The 24,325-nt window shown below is 40.2% G+C and overlaps 1 protein-coding gene across 9 annotated transcripts; it reads left to right on the plus strand.

The window, feature by feature from the left end:
- The first annotated feature begins 732 nt into the window (after positions 1 to 732).
- On the plus strand, positions 733 to 23,611 carry LOC128257705 (uncharacterized). 9 transcript variants are annotated; one of them, XM_052988843.1, is made up of 8 exons: positions 733 to 873; positions 13,636 to 14,415; positions 17,043 to 17,195; positions 18,528 to 18,668; positions 18,762 to 18,876; positions 19,588 to 19,784; positions 21,124 to 21,618; positions 22,914 to 23,052. In XM_052988843.1, the coding sequence occupies exons 2-7, from the start codon at positions 13,776 to 13,778 to the stop codon at positions 21,507 to 21,509; spliced, it is 1,632 nt and encodes a 543-aa protein (XP_052844803.1). In that variant the 5' UTR covers positions 733 to 873; positions 13,636 to 13,775; the 3' UTR covers positions 21,510 to 21,618; positions 22,914 to 23,052. The 9 variants fall into 9 exon arrangements, with proteins under 9 accessions (XP_052844803.1, XP_052844822.1, XP_052844830.1 ...); XM_052988862.1 differs by having other exon boundaries at positions 19,588 to 19,775; XM_052988853.1 differs by lacking the exon at positions 733 to 873 and adding an exon at positions 3,754 to 4,250.
- The last annotated feature ends 714 nt before the right edge of the window (positions 23,612 to 24,325 follow it).

Below are 24,325 nucleotides of genomic sequence, written 5' to 3' on the forward strand. Positions count from 1 at the left end.
AAGAGAAATGAGAAATTATTAATTAATTAACCTTATATTATTACGTTTTCGCTCATTTAATATTTATCTAAAAATAATTTACTAGTACCTTTACTTTTTTATATTTCTTTTTAATTGTTTTAAGAAAATATTTTCTTCTTCACAATATATTATAAGCAAGGCCATAAAAATATGTATTAATATAAAAGCCTTAAGTATATTTTTAGTTAAATATACATATAATAGATTAGTGGATTATTTAAAAATAATTTTTCGACAGCACGAATCATATTATTGTAACATTTTGAATTAAACAGAAATGTTATGAAAAGGAATGAATAAATAATATAAAATATAATATAAATCAAACCACATCTTTTAAATTATTTTCCTGCTTTACTACAACAAACCATAGCTAAATGGTTTAATTTTTTTCCATGTACTCATCCTTCGGGCAATGCATGCGAAATTCACTCCAAACTAAAGTGCTAAAAAGAGTAGGGAAACGAAGGAAAATTGCCTGCCGCCTTAAACCGATGTAGCATGTAAATAGTAAAGTTTGTGGACGAAGGGAATGCAGGACGAAGAACGAGTCGGAAAATTCACTTCATCGGCGACGGTTGGCGCGGAAAAGTGTGTCACCTGCAGGTCCCGAATGCGCAGGTCCTGTGAGCGGAAAAACGGCTGCCGCCTGCTGGTGAACCCAAGACTTTTCACCAACGATATTCGCATTTTCCATCAAGGCTGAGGAAAATCCAATTCAGAACGTGGTCAGACGTTGTAGCGCGTGGTCGTGAAATTTTCCGAGAAAAAATCAAAGCAAAAACAAACAGTGCGAGGCAGCAGCAGCAGCAGCAACAACAACAACAACAACTAACTAGAGCAAAGGAAATTGTGAGCAATTTTTATTTTAGTAGTATATTTCTTTACGCGCGCGTCTGTATTCGTGAGTGTGTGTGCGTTCTACTCTGTCTGAGTGTGAGTGTGAGTGCGAGTGTGTGACTGTGATGATGAACAGCGTGCAACAAGAAAAAAGAAATGCCAAAAAGTGACAAGCACAAACAAAAAATGAAAACACAAAAAAAAAAATAGCTGGCGAGCAAATATTTTTCTGCTTGAGCAGGGCAAAGAAAAGCACAAACTACAGAAAGTATCCATGCCTAAAAAAAAAAAGTGAAAAGCAATCAATGTAATAAATGAAGGGGGTTGGCGAAATCGAAAGCAAATCAAAAAAATCAATGCCTTTTCTGCCGAACTATACGTTGCGTATACGTGATATGTACAGAGCCAGCCAAGTCAAATAATAATAAAGGAAATTCTCACGTGACGCATAAAAAACCAACGCACACACACACATACACACAGGGACGCGGCATGCCCCGTTAAACACACACACACACACTTGTAAGCTTACTACCTGGAGCACAAATTGAAGTTGGCGAAACATATTTGCGCAGCAAAGTTGCTACACAGGAAAAAACACAATATATGTACGAGTTTCTTACTGTGGGTGGATTTGTTAAAAATACATTTCTTATTTACAGTTCTATATAATCTAAACACTCCCAAGTTTAACATTTGAATGCATAAAAAAAATATCTGAAAATAGGCAACGAATTTTGTATTAGTAAAATTATGATGAAATCACAAAACGTGTGGTTATAAAAATTTGTTAAATAAAATATATTGGACTTTGAGCGAAAAAACATGTTTTATAAAAAACGAATATATAGCTCAGACATAATGATTATTTTCAAGAAATATGTTAAAAATATAACATGATTACTTTTAATAGCAGTGAATCTTAAATAGATTTGCAGAACTATAACTTTGAGTTTGTTATATGTATTAAAAGAAAAGAATCGAATGTTCAAAAATATGGTAGCTGAAATACTGTGCAGTTGTGGCGAAATAACAAATTGTATTGCTATACTCGTTCTACGAGGCCAACCGTGAAATATATTGTCTATTACCAATTAATCTTATATTTTTAGACAGCTTTCGATTGTTTTTTTTTCTCTGTGCACATAGGAAGCATATGATTATGATGAGCTTGTCTTGCCAAATTTTTTTTTTTTTTGGGCTGGTACCTCTAAAATGACAACAGCTGGATGGTAGTGTGGGTGGCGGGGTGGCTTGAGATTGCCTTTTGCCGCATTTGTTGCCGCTATTTAGCATACATTGAATTTAATGAACTGACTGTGTGCTTGTGTTGGATTTGCTTTTAATAATTCAGCTGGCTGTGGACTAAATGGCGCTTTTAAAGTATGAACCGTCAGGCGACCCCAATATGAGCGACAAACGAGCAAGATGAGGCAGAAATAAAAAAAAAATATAAAAAAAGAAAAAGGAAAAAGAAAAACACGAACCATTTAATGCCCCTTCGCACCCTCGGTGCGCCTGTGTGTGTGTTTGAGTGTGAGTTTGGGTGTGAGTGTGAGTGTGCAACCCCAAGTCGGAAGGGCAGGCATACTAACACACTTTAGCCGGAGGACTACGTCATCCTGGCCCAGAAGCTTTGATGCCAGCAGCCAAACCAAACCAAACCAAACCGAGCCAAACCAAAGCGAACTGAGCTGAGCTGAGCTGAAACCCCGGGCCTTCCTTCAAACTTTACTTTGCCGTCGCCACATTTTCGCACTCACAATCACATCGCGTGGCATATTCATAGGCGTAAGGATACGCCATAGGCAAGAGGACATGGTCTGGCCTCCACTAATACACTCACTACTACTACTACACACACACACATTCGCAAATGTGCACATGCACAGTGGGGTGAAGTTATAAGGACTCGAGTTCCGCTGCTCCTCCTTCGGATCGATTCCGGGTAACACAGACTTTGCGGCAGTGGCCATCGCATACACTGAGGGAAAATAGGGCCAAACTCCATCTAACAAAATGTATCTTCAAAAAATATATACTACAAATTAATAAGTTTTTAAAAGTTGTTATAAAAAATTAAGAGGTTGTGTAAAATCTAGATAAAGGAGCTACTATATGAAATTGCTGTGACAAAAATCCTTTTTCATTATTTATAATTTAAAACGAAATTTTAAAGTTTTATCAAGCTCAATGCAGGACGATTAATTTCTCAGTGCATTGTCAGCAGTTGCAGTTACTTCGCTTACTGCTGCACGACAATCTGCATGCGGCATGACATCGAGGAGCTAAGGACATCGATTGGAGGCGAGGGGCGTGGCAGCTAATGGCTCGATGGAAACGTCATCAATTTCTATCCAGCCTATAAATATAGTAAAAGCGTTTTGTACAAAGATGCCTTGAGGCGGCGGCGGCTTCGTCAAGTGTTGCAGTAAATTTCGAGCAGATTCGACTGCCGGCATGACCCTTGACCTTCGACTTGCACCATGTGCCATGTGCCCGCTTATGCTTCGATTTGCCGTCGCCCGAAATTCCCCATGCCCCCCTTTTTCGTGCAACTGCAAAATCATTTGCCATCGAAATCGCATGTCGACCGGTTGAAATAATACCAGAAAATAAAAAATAAATAAGACAAATAATATAGAAAACCCGAAATACCAACTAGAAATCCTTGTCGCACAGTTTGCGTTTATAATTTATATATTACATTCCTTCTCTTGTTTTAGTTGCGCATTTGGCCTTGTCTTGGCCAAGTATCCGTATCCATATCCGTATCCGAATTCGACTCCGTATATGCGGATGTATCTGAGCCCATGGCATTTCGGGGTTCTCGCGCTTTGCCCAAGGAGCTGGCCGCTTTATGGCTATTAAAATATGCATTTAAATATACCCCATACACCATATAATCTGTGATGCGGCCTGCGTCTGTCTCCGGTTCGTGGGTTCTAGGCCCAACTTTGAATTGGAGCTGTGGCTTGAGTGTGTGCTCCTTTGGGGCATTGTTGAAAATTGAAATTGTGCGCTTATTTATGGAGCTGTGCTAGGGACGATGGCGTTGATTGCCGTAACGCCCCATTGCCTGGTACATGACTATAATAATGATTGCCATTTTTATAGGCCAGCTCCTTGGCTGTGAAGATAAATTGTCTGTGCCCGCCGCTGGCTGGAAAATCGTTTTGCTTCGACATTTGAATCCTTTGGGCTGGAAAGTTTTGGCTGGATTTTCCCTTCGCAAATGGCTGCTGTAGTGGGTCAGCATGAATGGCAGTGAAGTGGAAAAGTATGGCTTCCACTGCGTATACTTAATTTTTTGGACAAATACTTAAGGCCAGTTGACAGCTCCTCCCACAGGCTCGGTTAGCTTGATTGCACTAATTAATTTGGCTGAGGTGAGTCTGTAAATGGCGTTCAGCCTCCTTCCGTCATTTAGACCTTGTGTGTCGCATAAGTAGCTAAAGGATAACTAACTGCCTGCTTGTGTGGGTGACCATCTCTGGGGCGGGTGTGTGTGTGTGTGGTGTGTGTGTGTGTGACCCACCTCCAGGATAAATAATACAATTGCCAGCGGTCGCCTGGCCCCGTTTTGCTGATGACACAGACCCGAGGAGTCCAGCGGCTGAACTTCTGACACCGCCAAGTGCCCCTCATTATGACCCCAGTACATGTGTGTACAATATATATATATATATATATACGTATATATATGTCCGGACTGCACGTGTGGAATATTAAGCAAACTGTGCAAACAGTCGTTGTCACATTAACCATGTCATGGCAAGTGCATATGCCAGTCTATCACCCCCGTCTTTTTGCTTTTCGATTGAAGAATCTTACACTAGAAAAAACAGTGGACATTTGGATATACAATTCAGGTTAATTTGTATTCCGCTCTTATCAACGTTCCTCGAAACCCCGGCATTAGATCGTTGGAAACTTTCGACTCTACCGGTTCTACGCTTTCAAAATGTTGAACACAAAAACATATTTAACATATGCCTTTGTCACCTGCAATCTGTTTGTCGTAACAATGTCCGAGGATAACACAAATTCAGTTTGTATTCTTAAGGATGCCCCCCAACAGTGCGGGTCATTTTGTCATGCGGCACTGCATCCCCTTTTTGATCACCTGGCTACGCTCCAGGAGCAGTTAACTATCCAATCTGCGATCTTAAATGCAACTCTTGAGAAACGGAGCAGTCAAGAGGAGAGGCTCTCCAGAATTCAAAAAGAGACATTTTTACAAAAAGCATACGTTAATAAAAATGTAAAGCACAACATTTTTTTTATTTTCGCATAATATTTGTGCGGATACTAAGTTAAAACAAACCTATCTTTTTCAGGTTTCAAAGATATTTGGTCTTATCATTTTATTTTTAGATATATTTTATGTTTTTTTTATATGATAATTTTAATTATTTCTCTGAGTGTTTCCTTTCTATTTACTGCTTTTGTTTTTGACCGTGTTCTAAATATAATACACATATACTACATATTTTCCGTGCGTGATCAATTGAGTGTGCGTTCCAGCTATTTTATGCGCAATTAAAGTGACCGAGGGCCAGCTAACGGCAGCCGCTTAGCGCCACTTCACGCTCCCCCAAAATGAATTCCAGTGCTTTTGGATCTCCGGGCTGGGCTGGGAAAATCGCATTAGCGACGTGAGTGGATGTGGGCAAAGCCTATTTCCATATGCACACGCCCCACTCACTCATCCACTTTGCCACTGCCACTTTTCGCACGTGTCCTGCACACGACGCAGACGTTAAATATTGCAGCACTTTCATGCGATTTCTGGAAGCGCCATCCCAGCACTGCCACATCCGCAATCGCATCCGGCGAACTAGGGCAAAATGCGGAAGATATGCACGCCGGGCTCAGCAATCGATGGGTATTAGTGGGTATATCCAGATTTATGGTCTACGTTCTGTTGGTTAATGGATCATGAATTAGTCCTAATTGATTAAATATATCATTAATTAGGATTCAAGTGCAAATCAGCTTTACTATATAAATGTAGTTAAGAAACTTATTTCAATTGCAGAATTTCTTATATGAGGGCCTATAACTTAGGTACTGAAACTTTAAACGTATATTCCGTTAAAATATGCATCACACTCAAAGGCCTGGTTTTTTATCTTGAATGTAAACTAAAAGTGGGGATACAACATTATTAAACAATTTTAATCAATAGGTAAATGTTTAAACATTTTTAAGCAAACTTGTTTGCTTTTTTTAATGGTATGTTAACAATTGTAGCTAAAATAGTTCGACCAAAAAAAACTACAAAAGTTACTTCCATTCATCGAAATAACTCATGGGTATCTTAATAGGTATCTTTGAATTTAAGACCCAGCCTTGACTTAAGCCATCTGTCTGTCTGGCTGACACTATAATGTGGTTGAAACTGCAACATTTTTCGTAAATGCGACTTTGGATGCATTGTTGATGGCTTTTTGCATGGCAAGCGAATTTAATGGCTAAAATTTCTTTTGTTCGGGAAATTGAGTTCAAATTGCCCCCGCAAATCAACGCAGCCAGAATAGAACTGGGCCGCAATTGATCGAACGCAGTGTGATATCCGTTCATTTCCCCATCGAATTTGACACAAAGACAAAGGGCGCCAGATGAATCACAAATTGTATTACCATGGTGTGTGACATGCTGACATATCTGGTTTTGTACAATCGCCACCTGAATGTTTCGTTGCGTGCATTAGAAACTCATTAACAGGGCTCAAATTTAGTTCGTTTTTGGTTCGTTGCACACTGGGCGTATGGGTGATATTGCAAACAATTGTTATGTGGCATTTGCACTGCAAAATATAAATAAATGACAGCTGCAAGCGCAAAGTCAAACCATTTATTTATAATGTGTCAAACGGCAAAGGTTAAAAGTTGCCCATCGACTGCCAGCTCCGGCCACTGGAATCAATTGCAATGGCAACTCGATGGAAATCCGTTTACATTGAACTCGCCCCCACATCCACTTCCTTTTTCCCTCGTTTTCCCCTGTTTTCCCATTTCCCCGCCCTCTGCCAGCGGAAACGGAAATGCACAACGGCAAAAGGCAAGCGCCGCCCGGCGACAAAGGCCCGAGTTTATTTATTATCAAAGGTTATGGGACGAACATCCGACTTGCAAGACGAGCTGCAGCAGATCTTGGCCAGCGCTTTATACGGTTTTCAGTATTTAAGACACGACCCTCGTGCCTCCGGTGGGCTAATTGGGCGGGGCGAAGGGTCGGCATCGAAGTTTCCAGGCCAGCTACCCTGTTTGTATGGAGTCAAAGGCAGTGTGCAGGAACCGCCGCTTGCCACGCCATGTTTCGTGATTTCCTTTGATTCAATGCGTTTGCTTTTGGGGGGCCCAACGATGAAGTATGAAATGGGGAGGGGGAATGGCAGTAGAGAGTCGGGGGAAGCCCCCGGCACACGCCCCCCAACAACGTGTACAGCTCACGCCATTTCCGCTCGCCAGTCGCCTTGCTGTCGTCGTCACACTGCACTCGAAAAAAAAACCTAAAGAGAAAGTGCAGAAAATATTTTATTTTGTAAAGTTGTCTTCTACAAATGTAATACAAATTTTGTTTGCTTTTTTATACATGTTTTTTTTTTAGGAACAAGTTTATTTATAACATTTTAATGGGCTTTGAATAATTAAGTTCAGGTTACAATCTTAAATTCAATACATGGTAAAACAACCCAATTTTATTTAATGAAAATATATAGAAAATTTATAAAGTATAATCAGCTTGACGCTATACTTTAAAAGACTTTAATTATTTTAAACCTATGAAATACATGCCCTAAAGCAATAATAAGCTCTTATTTATCACTTCTAATCTATTAATTTTTAATTGGTAAACTTTGAAAAATAATTTGATTATTTTCCTTTATAAAACAGTTGCTAATTAAATTAGTTTTAAATATTTAACACCCATCTTAGCTTCCCAAACAAGAGCTCTGCACTTCCTTTCGATATCTTCATTGCCTCAGTGTGACTCTGTAACCTTTGTTTGTTTGGTTGCTGGCAATACTTTATTGTATTTCGCATTTTTCGCCATTTTATTTATTGCCCTTCACATGGCAACCGAAAAGCGAACCAGGGCGACTCAAAAAGAGTCCCAAAAATTCTGCGAAGCCTCCATCCACCTGCGTCTGCGAAAAGTGCCTCGAAGTTCAACAGTTTCGCCTCGTTCCAGCGATCATAATTCATTCATATTTGGCCTGGCATTCGTAAATCCACTTAGTAATCCGGGCCTTTCCCGCCGCCCAAATGAAATGCGAACCCAAATTAATTCATAATGAGGCGCAGCGAAGCAACAGCAGCTAGAAATTTTTCCAGCTTTGTATTTGTTGTTTGTTTTTTGTTGCATACTGCGATGGGCCCATTTGACAACATGCGATATTTAATTGAGTTTTAATATACTTACTCACACACACACACACACACACACAGGGAACATTTGAAATATAAAACTAAATGTAACGTAATTTAGCCATGAATGCGATAAGCATTACCCACACTCTGCCACCAAGTAAGCGAAGGTAAATGGATCGGATTTTAGGTGGGAAGCCAAATGGAATGAGTCACGAATTAACAAGCGAATTTGTATTAATATGCATACACTTTTTGTCGTTGTTAGTAATTCTATTAGGAAGCTCAAAGGAGCGTGCAAACTAATTTAAAATGTAATTCGCCTGGCAAACAAGTTTTTAATAGAAATAACAGAGCTCTAAGGTTGCTGGTTTGGGACATAAAACAATTAAAGTGGCAGGAAATTGTTCATTATTTTCAATTTTATTACTCCACCTCGACGGGAAGTTAACCTCGGGGGTCTGATTCATGGAGCGTGGCCACAAAAATGCATCAGCGCTTGTAGACTTGAAAACCGGGACAAAGGAAAGGCATCCGATGACCTGTAATCGACTCGAATCGATGTACTCGCCCTGCTGATTGCTCAACCGCCCATTTCATTTGGGTTTAATTTTCGCAAGAAAATTCAGAGCGATTCCCCGCGGTACCCAAACGCATTCAATTTGCCACTCAGAAATTTGCAAGAGTCGAGGGCAATCCAATTAGCAAATTTCATTGCTCTCAGCATTTTTCCCTTCGGCGTCATATTTTCATATCTGACTTGGTTTAATTAATTTTTAAAATTTTAATTCAATCACTGACCTGAAATTGAGGTCTCGTTGGAAGGTAGAACATTGATTTAATTATTGAGGCTTAAGCTTGGACTGGTTTAAATGGGTGGCTGTTGCTCCAAACGACATTATGTATATTTGTTTCGGCATGGGTATTAAAATTACTTGGTTGATTTAATGGAATTAAAATACGAATTCTAAATGTCAAAACTATTATATTATATGATGCATAAATACCATTCTAATCTAATATAATTGAGTTCCTATTTTTTGTATCTGTAAAGATTAAGTTATATTTCATTATATTGTAAAATTATCTAATGGCCTTAACAATATTGCAAATACTAGCTTAAGGAGATGATTATATGCCATAAATTTTTTTTGAAGAGTAAATTAATTATTGAGTCCTAGGATTTTATCCAAACTGATGCTATATATTTGATCTGCACGATATTATCAAGAAAAAATTCATTGTCCTAAATCGATTCGACTTCATTTCGGACACTGAAATATTGATTTAATCATTGAATTGTAGCCGCAAGCTGGATTTATTTTGGTGATGCGAGTGTGTGCTCATCAAATAAAATAAGAACAGATTCCATTAGTATGGGGCACATTAAATGGCGCATTGAGGCGCCATTGTGTGGGTGTCTTTCTGGTTGGCCAAGAGCAATGGTGTGGTTATCCGTCTTCGTCCTTTGGTCCTTTGTTCGAGTCACAGACTGCCTCTTGTCTCTTGGTGCCGTTGGTTGTGTGCCAAATGCCAAGCAATTTGCTCCGAGCACATAAATCTTGGCAAATAATTGCTGTAATGGCACGCATTCGCAAAGATTCTGGCCTCAATCGATGGAGGGCCGCTTAAAATATGCGAACTGAACTGCATTTTGGCTCTGCTTTTTAGATTCTCCGCTTAGATTGTTCCCAACAGAAATCAATAAAAGTTTAGCGTGCACCATGAACAGTTGGGCCTCCTTAATGCGAATAGTTTTAAATACCATTTGTAACGTTGTGTTTACCATACATAATTCATAATTTTTGGGTGGATTAAGACTTTTGGCGAAGAAACACTTTTCTTTAAAAATTGTGATTTAATTTATTTATTATTTAAAAGGTTCTCCATAATTAAAAATTTAATTATTAATTAAAAATTATCATTTTTAGGCTGATTTAAAAAATATCCCAAATTTTCCAAATTCTGTTTTCATTAGGAAATAATGGGTCAAATTTTATCATCAGTTTAATAATTTAAGGCACTCAATATTTAGTTTGTTTATTGCATTTATATGGCCAAAACACTGTATTATTAAGGCGAAAACGGCTTTTACCATACAATTTTTCTTTGATTCTATATAAAGAACTTCTCCTGTATCTATATCGGCATTTAAATATCTGTATCTGTATCTGTATCTCAGCCGAGTATCCACCCGGCTGGCGCTTAGCCAGAGTGCGTTTCGTTTTGGCGGCGTCTGTGGAGCTCAAGCCCACTTGGACTGGCGCTGTTTGCCCTCGCTCCGCCGGTTTTTTCCATGTGCAAAGGCCCATTGTTTGGCTTTGCCATGTTTGGCCATGCATTGTTGTTACTGCAAATACTCGAACACAGAACACACGCACACTCGCACACGTGGGCGTTGGGCGTAGGGGCACATGTGTGTCCTTTGCCATTGTTTGCCGAATTTATTGCACGAATTTCTGAATTGGCTCTTTGCGACTGTTTGTAGTTTTATTTTCTTATTTTTACACCCCTAAGCGCGTGTCCTTGATGCTTATGCTAAAACAATGGCCATTTCGGGCTCCGAGAATTTATTGGACCAGTTGCCGCACATCTTGAAGAGCGACGGATGGGTCGGTCAGCCCACCTGCCTTATGATTTATGCCTGTGTCATGTTAATTAGCACGATCTCGGCCTGATTAGGGTTAGCTCCTCCGCTGTGGGCCTCTTCGTTGCGCATACGACACGTTGTCGCATGTGAAAATATTCGGTACAGCCGCCGGCTAAACGAACACGGCGCACGTGCTACAGTGAATGCTTATTTACGCCAAAACTCGATATTACAGGAAGCGGAAATTAAGTTGCGAACTGAATTACATTAAGCTTGCTATCCATGCTGGTTTATTAATTTGGAAAGGTTGCATAAATTGTACTTATTTAAGCCTATCAAAAGATATTTGAATACAAATTTAAATTGATTATTATATCAAAATTTATATAATATTTATTTGTTTGAGTGCTCCACCGAAAAACAATTTAACCGACAATTTAATAAGTCATTTATTAATACTGTCTAAATACTGTTTAAAAAGCCCATTAGGGCTATAATAAAACCAAATAAAGTCCTCAAATTTAATTGTTTAGTAATAAAAAATATTTAATTTAATTTCTTAAATAGTTTGTGAGTCTGACTTCCCTTTGTATTGTGAGTACAGTGAACTGCTTGTGACTGCCACCGACCCACGACCAACGACTAACGACTAACGACCGCGGAACAAAGGAGGCAATAGAACAAAGAAGTGCCATGGAATGAACTCCAATTTGATTTCATTACTCCAGTAATTAGTAATTAGTGAGCAAATTGAACTTGTGTTCGTGGCAGCGGAACAACTTGGCGGGATTTTTGTGCTCCATGTGCGAAGTTTCACTGTACCGACAAAGTTGAGCCGACATCCGTTGCTGTAGATGCTGTTGTGGCTGATATTATGGTTGTAATTTCCCTGTTCGTGGTGGCCTTTCATGTGTCAGGCATTTGTCCCATCAACATTAACATCACCACCATACCAGAACCCCAAAATCTCTTTTGTCATCCTCTTAAGCCCCCAAGTCCCGCTGCCCACAGTTTGGGCCACTGAAGGCAGTCACATGGAATATATTGCGTATACGCCGTGTAATGAATACTCATCGTCCAATTGACAACGCATGAATTTATGAAAAACGAAAAACAATTCATGGGTTTTCCGAGTGCGGATCGGGCATACAACATATGCACAGAGATATGTTGGCATAAATATGCAACATGTTTCCCGTACATCATTTGCGCCTCACCGCGTCACGCGTTTACGAGTTTCTCCTCGCAGGATATATTCGTAATCGTAATCGTAACAGAAACACCAAGCCGAGGCCAAAACAGGCTTAAACCGATGAACTCGTGTTACAATTTCGATGCGAGCAAGTATAAATTACAAGCGAATGCGGATTTACACTGTCTGCCTGGCTGGAAAATCCTGGCAACGTCTCTCTTGGATGCCCCAAAGCTTTTATTCTCAAATCAGCACCTAAGCAGGCTCGTTTGGATTGTAACCAAGGCCCAAAAACAAAGGCATTTGCCTGTCAAGGACAGCTCCTATATGTGTAGGTTTCCATAAACAATTGCGATTAGCCCTTACTTTTGGAAAATCTTTATAAATAGTCCTGCGGTTATTTTTGTACTTTTTGTACGTCCAAGGTTTCAATTTAAGCATGCTTTATCCTTAAAATAGAACGATGAGGCTTTTAAGAGGTTAGACAACAACAATTTGGAGATTCTTTAATAAAACCAAACACTACTACATAGTATATATAAATTGCGCAAGACAATACATTTTCCTTGTCAAGGACAAGGAAGTATTTTTTACGTAGACACATTTCTAAAAATACTTGCGGCTTTCGTTCTTTTGACAAATCTTTACAAATAGATGTGTGGACATTTTAAGACTTTAAAAGCGGTCGAGTTTCAATTTAATTTGATGGTTACAAATGTTCAGTAGCAGTGCTTATTTAGGCCAGTGTGTGGTTTCGGTCTCGAATTTTAAAATTTTTTTATCCAGGCAGCAGTTTTTTATTTAACCATAATAAGGTAAAGAAATAATAATATATTTACAACTTATAAAACATTCATATTTCACTATGAATTAACTAGTTTTATACTTATGCTTCGCCTGAACTTGATTGCTACAAAAGATGAAGAGCTATGTTTATTTTGTCCAATAAATTGTGTAGCTCCCAGCTTACTTCACCTGATTATCCAGCCTGGAGTGCATGTTTCGACCAGATATGCAGACGAACGCCAACCATTTGGCCACAAACCCTGACATGGCTTATAATCGCCGACTAAACAAGCACCACTTGTCGCCCAACATGCGTTGCATGTTCTAAGCTGCATGATTTATTTATCCGTCAGCCATGTCCTGGGCAGTTGTAGCAGACAAAACATTGTCATGCCATTAAATAAAATAATGAAAAATGGATTTTAATTAAATGCTGTAATAATTTTGGCTTAACAATGGATTTAGACCGGCCACATCCGTCCATCGGTGGCGACTGTGGGTGCGCCTAATCCAATTAACTGTCATAGACACACAAATTGGCCGTCACTCAATTTGGTTGTGCAGTGCCAAAAGGCCAAAACGCCACCCACAGCTGTGACAATTTCGTGCTGGCCCAAAATGGGCGGCAAGGGTGGGGCCAACTATGTGTCAATTCGGTTTCAGTTACAGAATTTTGGTGGCACTTTCGGAAATTGTTTCAACAACGGTTTGTAATTTCACACGCCGCAAAGTGATTAGCCCAGCTTTTATCCACCTGATTGAATCCAAAAAAGCAAAAGACCGAGCACCAAACTAACCCAAAAACCATTTTCCGTTTCTTCTTCTTGCAGCGACAGACTTTGATGTGAACCGGAAACAAGGGGCGAACGCTATCGAAGGAACCAAGGGAAACAAAGGTGACAGGGCAATAGTGTGCAAATTGATATAGTCGGAGCAGCATGGATGAGGAGCACGACGACGATCGAATAATATGAGATTAGATGGGGCTGTAGAGCCCCGGCCCCGTCACGGAGCTGTCACATTCATGGGCCGCCAGCCCCTGAGGCGCGAGACCCGCGAACCATGTGAGACACAGCAGCAGCAACAGCAGCAGCAGCAGTCAGCTGACGAAGACGACGAGGCCACAGACGCTGAGCGTTTGACCACCAACCGCAGCAGCAGCAGCAGAAGCAGCAGCAGCAGCAGTAGAAGTAGCAGCAGCAACAATTGCCAAGCCAACTTGGTATTCAAACCAGAGGGTGTTTTTTCAGCCAGAACAACAACAGCACCAGCAATACCCACGCCCAGGAAAACAACTGGAGGCAAAGGCAACCTGGTAGCCATCGCCCTGAAAACGCATACCAGGCCATTATTAATGGCGCCCAACGTGGGGCTATTAATGGCGCCCAACGTGGGACATCAGCGGAAAAGCCTTGGCCTCCGACTTCCGATGAAGAGTGGCAAAAGGATGATGATGGGCGCGGGCGGATGGGAGCGCTTTAACGGCCTGGTCCTGTGCCTGATTTCCGTTATTGCCCTGCTGCCGCCTTTGACGCTCGGCGATGACGGTGATAATTTCTTTGCCGTGAATGCCTTTAGTGCGGGTCCGGAGACGACAACGCCAGAGTTTGGTAAGTAGTTCATGGCACAGATAAGAATGCTGCATCAGGCAGTGAGATTACCACCGGCTTAGTCCTATTTAAGAATGCAAAAGCTCCGCAATGGCGTCATCGAGGTGTCATATGTATATGCGGCTGCCTTGACAGTCTTTTGTCCTCTTGGCTGGCGGAAATTCCACTGCAATTGCATTAGTTCTACAGGGACATTAAATTTCATTGCCTTTTTTCTCCTTCAAGTTAAAGTTTACATTATTCCGAACTTTCTGTATAGAAAGATACGTACGCACATCTTCAAATAATTTTTTGAACTAGATAAATCGTTGAACTTTTACCTATAATATGTTCTATTTATTAAAGATATTTACTGTTTGTTAAAATTTAATTTTTAAAAGTTCCTTTTATTTTTTGTATTCTGTACGACTTTAACAAACCTTCTCTAAAGTAATTTTCATACTGCTTTGATGGTTTTCTTCATACGATTTCTTTGCCTTTGTGTAGCTCATTTGCTGAAAGCTTTTAAGCCACAGTGCATGGTTTCGTTATACGTTCTCATACCTCCCAAAATTAGAGTAGTTTTCTCATCCGAAACTTAAATGGCCTGTCTGCAATGTGTTCTAGTCAGAATGTGAAAAGTTTTCCATGTACCCGCTTTGTTTTTTTTTTTTTTTTTTCCCCAGTATGTCGGGGAGGCCTAATGATAGTGCCGAAATAAGCAAAGTTGGCTTTAATGGCTCGGCCCAGTTCGGTTAATTATAAATGCCGGCTCTGTTGCAGCTCTGCCTGTTTAATGTGGGCTCTCGGCTCGCTTGACATGTGCAATTTGTAGTCCGATCTTAGGCCCGTTCTTCGGGTGAAATATGGCCCAGGTCTGGCCGTTGGGTAATCGCTTTTTGGTGAGGCTATCAAAGGTTGGCCTCGGGTCACGGACATGGTCCACAGCAGAGCCCCCAGGCAGCCACTTTGTCAACACTTTCACAGAATTTCCTCGCCACTGCAGTAGCGCACCGGAAACCAAAACCAAATAAAACTCAGCTGTGGAAAAATGTAAGCAAAGCTTTGTGGACTGCTGATGCTGCGGCAGCTGGGTTTCCTTTTTGCAAATTGCAAGTCGAGGGTACGACTGGGTGGATTGATGTGGGTTCGCTTTAAATGCATAAGTGATAGCCACCGTTCGCAATTTATTTGACCATCTCAAGCTTAAGTACTTGAATTCCAAAGGAAACATGAAAGGGGAGAAGCATTTAATATTTACATAGAATAAATCGAATAACATTTTGGCCAATAATCAATTTTTCTGATAGTCTTTTTATTTGATTTCCTAATAACATTTTATTGAAAGACAGGAAGTAAATAACACCAATAAAAATAAAATGCATATATTCAAATTATAGCTATTGAACGAAATCACTATTTCTTTTAGTTTCCTACACTTACTTTCTTCATTAAATTAATAGCAAAAAGTAAATTTCCTACACTGAGTATATATTTAACAATGATTAGTAAAACACCTTATACATACAAAAAATAATGTATATAATAATATATACCATTTTTAGTTTAATATTTTAAACTATTGATTTAATTTGACTATTTCGATTGTAATTAAAAGAAGAAGATTTTCGTTGCCAAATATTAGATGATTCTCATAGTTTTCTTTTAAGCCAACCAACAAGGTTGCAGGCCTATAAAAAATCAGATGTAATTATAGCCATATATGCTCTCAAATAAAGTTGACTATTTATAGTTTGGTATGCGGCAGTTTAGCATTCTGGCCACCATTATTCGTATTAGCATTCATTTTTCGCCGACCCTTGCCAGCTAGAAGCCTATTCATAGCCAGGCGGTGCATTTAAAAATAAACCGCTAGCAAATAGACCTCGTACATAAGAACCCACTAATACTCGCATGAGCTGGAAAATGGCGCACCCGTTTGTGCATGAGCAGCCATTTTGTTTTGTCTTTTCGCTTCCGTTGGCTTAAATGTCGGCGCATCCGCTGGTTTATGGTCTTGGTCTTGGCTTTGGTTTTAGCTTGCCTCTTGGCCCCGGTAATTATGGCCAAAGTATAAACAGAATTAGAGGTGGAATATGGCGGCTCAACCATTGGCTGAGATTTTACACACATTGCTAGGCGGGGAATCCCCGGAATTCACGGGCCGGAGAGTTGCTCCCAAGAGCTTAATTAAGATGTGAAGGGCCGCAAACGCAACTCACTGCCGACTCGAGTGTTTTCATTCCATTCAAAGTTAATGAAGGATTTCTAGCCGGGCCAGCTCAAGTGCACAGTAGAATGCTCGGGGAAAAAACAAAAACACACATTGCCCCTTTTAAACGAGTGAAAAACAAAAAAAAAATCAAAAAAGGAAAAAGAAAAAAGAAAAAATGGGAAAAAAACACCCAGTAGCACACACAAACACCTCGAAGGCTGCTAAAGAATTTACATTTTAATCTGCCCCGAAGTCGTTGGGGGATTTGGAAAACATTTCGCAAAAAAGTTGCTTGCCAGCTTTTATTTTTTATTGATATGCACAGTGGTGAATCGAAAGTTTTGTGGCGGTTTCATTACAAATTTTACGCCTGGGATTAGTCACGTTGACGTCACAAGCACAACCTAATCCCTTATACCTTCCTCCACCACAGATTATGCCAGCCGTGGGCAGAAGAAGTTCGGGGACAAGTGCGATAATACCCTGGAATGCGGTTTCCCCGGCTCCATCTGCGATCCCAAGAAGAAGTCCTGCCAGTGCACCGAGGATCTGCCCGTCACCAACCACATTGACAAATGTGGCAAAGGTAAGGCCATTACCGGGCGCTGTCACCCTGCCAAGTTTTCATTAAATAAGAGTCAAGAAAGCTGCACTGGCAGCAAAGTGAAATCCCCCAAGCCCGATGGTCCTGATTGCGGGGCGTAGCCACAAGTTGTGTAAATTAAAATAGAAACTTGGCAGCCGCAGTAGGAGGGTAGAAAATGCAACTAATGCAGAATTGACATAATTATAATAGATATTCCTCCGTGGCACACGGGCGGTGCTGTATTCTGAATGCGTATTTATGGCTGGGGAGTGGGACAAAAGTCGCTGACAGGCGAAGATCTATTTCTATGGGTGTGACTTAATTAACAATTCCCGGCCAATTATCTCCCAGCCATTGATCATCGACGTGGCTGACAGCCAGTCAGTCAGATGTCTCGGCTCCTTGGCCAAGTATCTGCCTCCCGCATAACGGACGTAATCCCCTACGACCGGTAGGGGCCGTAGTCGTTCCACGATAGTATTTGTCACCGGAGTGGAAAGTCAATCCGCCCCAGCCATATCGCACTTCAATCAGCCATTAAATCAATCCGCAACCTGCCACGACAGCCGGGAAATATTTTTCTTGATATGGGCCCTCGCCTGTTGTTGCTTGCTTACAGTGCACTGGAAAAAAGGGTTTTAACATGAATCTACTATCTGAAAATGGTTTTAAATTTGATTATTATGTAATAATGACAAATTCCTGGTTCAATGAAAAACTATTGTTATTGAATTCAAACAAAGATACTCACTAAAATTTTAAAAGCACTTAGAAATTTGCAACTCCTACTAAAGAATCTATTGTTTTTAAAAAATATTCTTAACATAACATTGATTCCTAAAAATAAATTCCTATTCAATTTTTTTATGCAGTCTACAATGCTGCTAGTTGTATATTCCACATAAAAAGGATTTTTGAAGATTAAATGAAGTATAATATATATACCTTATTTAATATACATGAACTATAATAATAAAGCTACAATTAAAAAAACCACCCACCAATTGTAAATCTCAAATCTGTTTTATAAATAAATTAGTTCTTAGCTGAGTGTTAATTAATTCTTTTTCTTACTCCACTTAAAAAGCAGTTTCGGAGATAAAATTAAATAAAAAAAATGAACCTAAAAAGCAATTTTATTTAATATACATAAACTATAATAACAAAGCTACACCATAAAAAAAAATCTGTTTTATAAATTCATTAGTTCTGAACTGAATGTTCATTGATTATTTTTCTTCTCTGTATGAATAACAACCATTTTGTCAGCTCAACTGATTCCTTTTTGTGTCCTTTCTCACCGTTTTTCTGTGTCCCTTAATCCACCCACAGAGGCCTCCGTGAACGAGTCCTGCTTCTTCAACGAGCAGTGCGAGATGCGATACTTCCAGACGGAGTGCCGGGACGGGCGGTGCATCTGCCGGTTCGAGATGTCGCCCATTTGGGCCAAGGACGGATCCGTGGAGTGCAAAGGTCGGTGGTCAGGAGCATAGTAGACGTTAAGCTGGCACTGCTTATGGTTAATGGGGCTGTGTTGTTTGCCGTTTGGCTGTTTGCTGTTTGCAGGGCGCCAGGACAAGAGGGGACCCGAGACCTACATCGATCCGGCCATGATTGGCGTGCTGGTAGGAATGGCATTGATGTTTATTATTATTTGTGTCGTCCTGCGATTGTTTAGCCAGTGAGTAAATTGCAATGCAAACATCTTCATCGCCCCCACGCCCATGCAAATAGTTTAAGCATTAAATCTAGGCTAACACTCACAAACCATTTAACATATACTATCGCTTGACTGCACACATAATGGATTTATATTATTTATTTGGAAATGTTATAGAGAATAGTAAAGAGCAAAATTTTTCTTGGTCCGTTTATTAATGGTTTATTGATGACTTTTTAAAAGTAAGCCATTGATAAACAAACGGTTACATTATTAAATTTATTATAAATTCTTTACTTTCATTAAGAATATGAATTTTCTATTTAAGCATTTGCCCTTTGAAATGATTTTGTGAAACCTGTAAAACACGTGTGCATTATATTTTCTTTTGTATTATTTTGTTATATAACATACATTTCATAATTTGACTACTTATAAGCCATTTTTTCAGTGCACATCAAAGAGCCTTAATCTTAAGTTCAACCAGCTCATCCGTTAGCTTGCCAATAAACTGGGTCAATTGGGCTGTCGATGCTTTGATGGAACTCCATTAATTTGTGGTACATAATTCGAGCACCAATTAATTTCCAGTCTAATTAACAGCATTTCTGCATTAATTGGCATTAAGTCAGAGTAACCATGGCCCCCAATATCTGTCCACAACCACACGCCCGCTTGTTTTCCAACCCGTCGAGCCACGAAATGTTACTAATTCTTGGCCGTAATTTTCAGAGCCCGCTGGCATGATAACCGGACCATCTTCAATACGCCGAATCCGCGTCTGATGAACGTCTCGCTGCTGCGGGACAGCAAGTTGCTCCATGGCCAGGAGCGCCGGGGATCCAGGATGTCGGTGCGGGCCCCCTCCCGGCAGCCCAGCATGGCCTCCCTGAGACCCCACTCCCCCAATCCGTCGCTAGGTAAGACAGGTTTGTATTCCATGCCCCCCAGTCGATGGTCCACCTCCTCCAGTCTCTGGTTTTCTGGTCCCTCGTCTTCCGCGATTGCATTTTTGGTTCCTGTTATACCATTCCTTCTTCCCGTTTTTGCTTTTGTTTTGTTTGTCTCGTCTCAACAACTTGCAGAACTTTCTTTTTACAGCCCAAAACTATACGAACAGAGTGAGAAACCCCTCAATACTTACCCAATCAATCAACCAGTCAGTCAGTCAGTCAGTCAGTCAGTCAGTCAGTCAACGTTTGCCAATTGATCAATCAGTCACCAAACTAAAAACCTACAAAATCACCCAAGTAAACTAAACTCTGGGGTGTGGAAGTACCCAAATGAAGAGAGGCAAAGCCCAAATGATATTCAATATTATAGCAAGTGTAACTAGCCATTACGGAGTACAGTAATATACATATGATTAGTCTATGGATATGAAAAATAGCTATAAAGGACTACAAAATTAAATGTTCGAGAGTCTTGCAATATTGCTCTTACAAAAAAATTTTAAACTTTAAGTCCTTTTCAAGTCAGCAATGGTTCCAATCATTTTATTCCATAAACAGTTTAAGATATGTCATACAGTAAGCATTTCATGAGTCACTATACAAATCGGTCATTACTTAAAACCATTTAATTATATTTTTTTGAATTTCAAAATTAAAATATATATTTCTTTTTCGGCTTACAAAATATATCATGATAAAGATTATATTTAAATAAATAATAATATTAATTGAGCCACTTGCACCCTATATTTATTGATGTATATTTTCGGAAAAAAAACATAACTGACTTTAGTACCCATTGATTTTTTTTTTGTTTTGACCCGCAACTAGTGCGCTGGGCAGCATAGTGACGACTATCTGGCCATATTCGCCACCTTATCCCGACTTCGATGGCGGTACGCTAAAGACCGGCAAAACAGGAACAACAACTCTTTGGGGGGCTCAATCAATTTGACTGACAGTTTAAGAACCGTTTTACTCAACGCCATTACGGCGATAATTGTTGGTGTGCTAAGCCCAGCGGACAGTTGTTTGAAATTACCTTTTTTTGGGTTATTTATATTCTTATTTGAGTTTGTGCCACCACTCCCCCCAAATCAACCCAAAAGCGACCAATAAAACCCACCGACTCGATGTCGCGTGCTCAGCTAAAGGCGAAATATTAAACGTATCCAACCGCTCATTCCCTTCACAACAATAACAACAACATAAAAACCAAACACCCAAAACAACAAAACTCGAACAACAAACAACTGAAACCGAAAACACAAATAAACCCAAAAACCGAACCACGAACCACGAACACCGAAAAAAGGACGAATGACACGGTCGAAGAGCAATACACGGTCGAGTGATTCGCGGGTCAGCGATGTGTCCACCTGCTCGAGATTGCTGGAGCATCCGAGTGCCGCCAGTCAGCACAACCTGGTCCATAGCCACTTCCTGCCCTACGTGCCAACGACCACGGCCAGCACATTTACGGCCACCAATGTCACTGCAACGTACGCTGCCTCGGCCACGCCCTCGCCAACGCCCACGCCCCCGCTCTCGGCGGGTCTTCAGCCACCGGGCAATGCCAGTAGCATCACCAATACCGCCAATGCCACCAGCACCAACACCACCACCACCACCACCACCACCACCACCTATGTGTCCCCAGCGGGGGCGGCACCAGCCTGTGGTCGGACCAACAAGTTCTAGAGCTCTAGAGCTCTAGATCACAAAGATCTAGATACATACATATATGTGTCCGCAAACGTATCACACTCAAACGCAAAAGACAAACGCATCCATATCAGGGCCCAAAGAGGTAGGCAGACCTGAAAGCAAACGCAACCCACTCCCAAAAAGCCCAACCCAAAAATCGTTGACAGTCTGCGTAGTGTACTCGTAAAGTTGTTGTCTCGTCTAGCGAAAGTTTTGCCCAAACAATTGTACTCGTACCCGTATCCGTATTCGCACACTCGGAGAAATTGCGTAAGCTTAAATCAGAAATTGTGTTCAATCGAAAATAAGTTTGAAAGTACTTTAATGGTTGTTCAAATTAATATATTTTGGTTGACAAAACACTTTTAAAGTCCCTCGTATTTTTTATCTAAATAAAGTGCAGTTTTTATATTTTTAAATATCTAATAATTTAAAAATTATTTATTATCAACGAAATTCAAATAACGTTTATGTTAAAAGACTTATAATTTTTTTTAAAAACTAGCAAACATATTTATACTTATACTAAGTATACATAGGTATAAAATTAATTTTAAACAAAATTAAATAAAAAATAAAGAATATAACTTCATTCTCTTCTACAAAATCTTTTTTCATTATACTGATCTAAAATAAGTTCGAAGTTAGTTAAGAGGGCCTTAAATTTCGGAAACATTTACCTGATTTGAGAACGCCTTTTCCCCAGTGTACTTGTAGTCGTTGTTCTCGTTGTTGTTCTTGTTGGCTCGAAGTGTTGTTACCCTAGTCTTAAGCTGTAGTCGAGAGTTGCGGTTAAACCTGTACGTAATAATACTACTCCAACTTCCACTACTCCTGCCACTGCCACTATTAAGCTCCCTAGAAAACACCCAAAGATACAAATTCAGACACAGATGCAGACCACAGATACAAAGATATACGAACGTAGATACTCTTACCACAAAACCACATCGATATATATATCTCTCTCGCTCTCTCTCTAATTTTCTATCCTACTCTGATCCATTGCAGCATCCTTTTTGAGTTCCTTTAACCGCTTTAGTTTCTTTCCTTTCTAGCACGGCTACCTATATATAGTTTCTTTATCTGGCTTCGTTCAGACATATAATTTTGTAGTACAATAAGCGATCTAAGGATATTGAAATTAAAGTTGAAAGTGATGATCTCTGAAACTCGTAATAATAATTAGTAAGTTTTCCATAACTCCTTTGATCGGCTACTGTACATAGAATAATCCACGTAGAAAAAGGGACTCGAAGTCGGGTTCCCGTTGACCACATTGCTGTTGTCCTGTGATGCCAACGATAACTGCCCTTCAACCGGTTATCCGTAGAGATTAGCTGAGACACTTGGCCCCCACATACTAATCCCGGATTTGGCTGAACATCTCCTCCTCAGGTTCCGAGTCGCATGGCAGCAATGCATCGGCCGCCTCGGTGCGCTCCAATCGCAGTAATTCGGTGGCTCCCGGCAAGGTTGTCCACCACGAGCGCCACGGATCCGCCCATCGCCAGCACCACCCACATGGCCACCCACATCCGAAGGAGCAGCCGCAGTCGCCGCAGGATCAGTCGCTGATCACCAACATCACCACCAATCCGGTGGCCGAGAGCGTCACCGTGGAGATCATCGAACCGGGACAAAAGTAGATTGGGATTTAAGGTATAATACGAAAAATGGTATAGGCAAGATTAACTGGCTAACTCTCTGACACACGAACACTGGACACGTAATACGAAACATATAGTCACGATATATGCACGCGATAATAAGGCGGGCCCGCTCGCAAAAGGGGCGTGGCCCCGGCAACCAACACACAAAGAACAAAAAAAAAAACAAAAACATGAGGCCATTGTTCGACTCTTTTTGACAAAGACAATTTTTGCAATTAATGGAAATTTTTTAACCAAACCAATTATATACTTATTATATAAATACGGAGCATATAAAGAAAACTCACACACACATACACCCAAAACAATGCTAAATGAATTACTTACGTACGACTACACCGTAAAAAATAATTGAAAAAAAAACCTTGCATAACAAATTCATACTACTCTTTTTTTCAACCAAAAAAAAAAAAAAATGATAAAGCCGAAGGCGGAAAACTTTATTAATTTAAATAACATATTGTAATGCAGTTAAATAACTAAGCTTTGGGTTAAAGGCTTTAAGGATAAACAAACGAGAACAAAAAAAAAAAACACAGCGTAGAGGAAACCTAGAGCATGATCTCAATCTTAGTGTTCTGTAGCCAGCCATTGGAGGCACTGCATCGTGGCCAAGGATGCGATAAATTGGCAGAAACCAAATGCAAACCGCTGACACAACGCCTTATCTATACCTATATTATAGATCCAATTGCCGCTCTAGCTCCCACATATGGATGTTATAACCCAGAATCGATGACAAACCAAGTTGAAGAAATATTTAACAACCTCGGGACCATATTTTATAATCAAAATATGCGTTTCATTGCGAAGCACGCACGTTCACATTATTCTCGTTTTGGTATTTGCTTTTCGTTCTCGAACAGATGTAGGTTCGGGTGTAGGGGATACGGAAAAGGAGTACCTAGATTTTTAACAACTAGCTGAGCAAATATTAGGGAACACTCACAACATGATATTAAGGATAATGATTAAACAAGCTCGCCAAGAGTCCAAAATCTATATTGACTTCCAGTTGAATGATACCGTTTGACTTCAGTTCGAATAACCCTATACTTTATGCTGATTTTTGCGTTCGACAGCCTTTACAATCTCACACACAGCACACCGCGGATCGGGCCGACTATTTTCGGACAG

This window comes from Drosophila gunungcola, chromosome 3R (genome assembly GCF_025200985.1).
Source record: "Drosophila gunungcola strain Sukarami chromosome 3R, Dgunungcola_SK_2, whole genome shotgun sequence".
NCBI lineage: Eukaryota > Metazoa > Arthropoda > Insecta > Diptera > Drosophilidae > Drosophila > Drosophila gunungcola.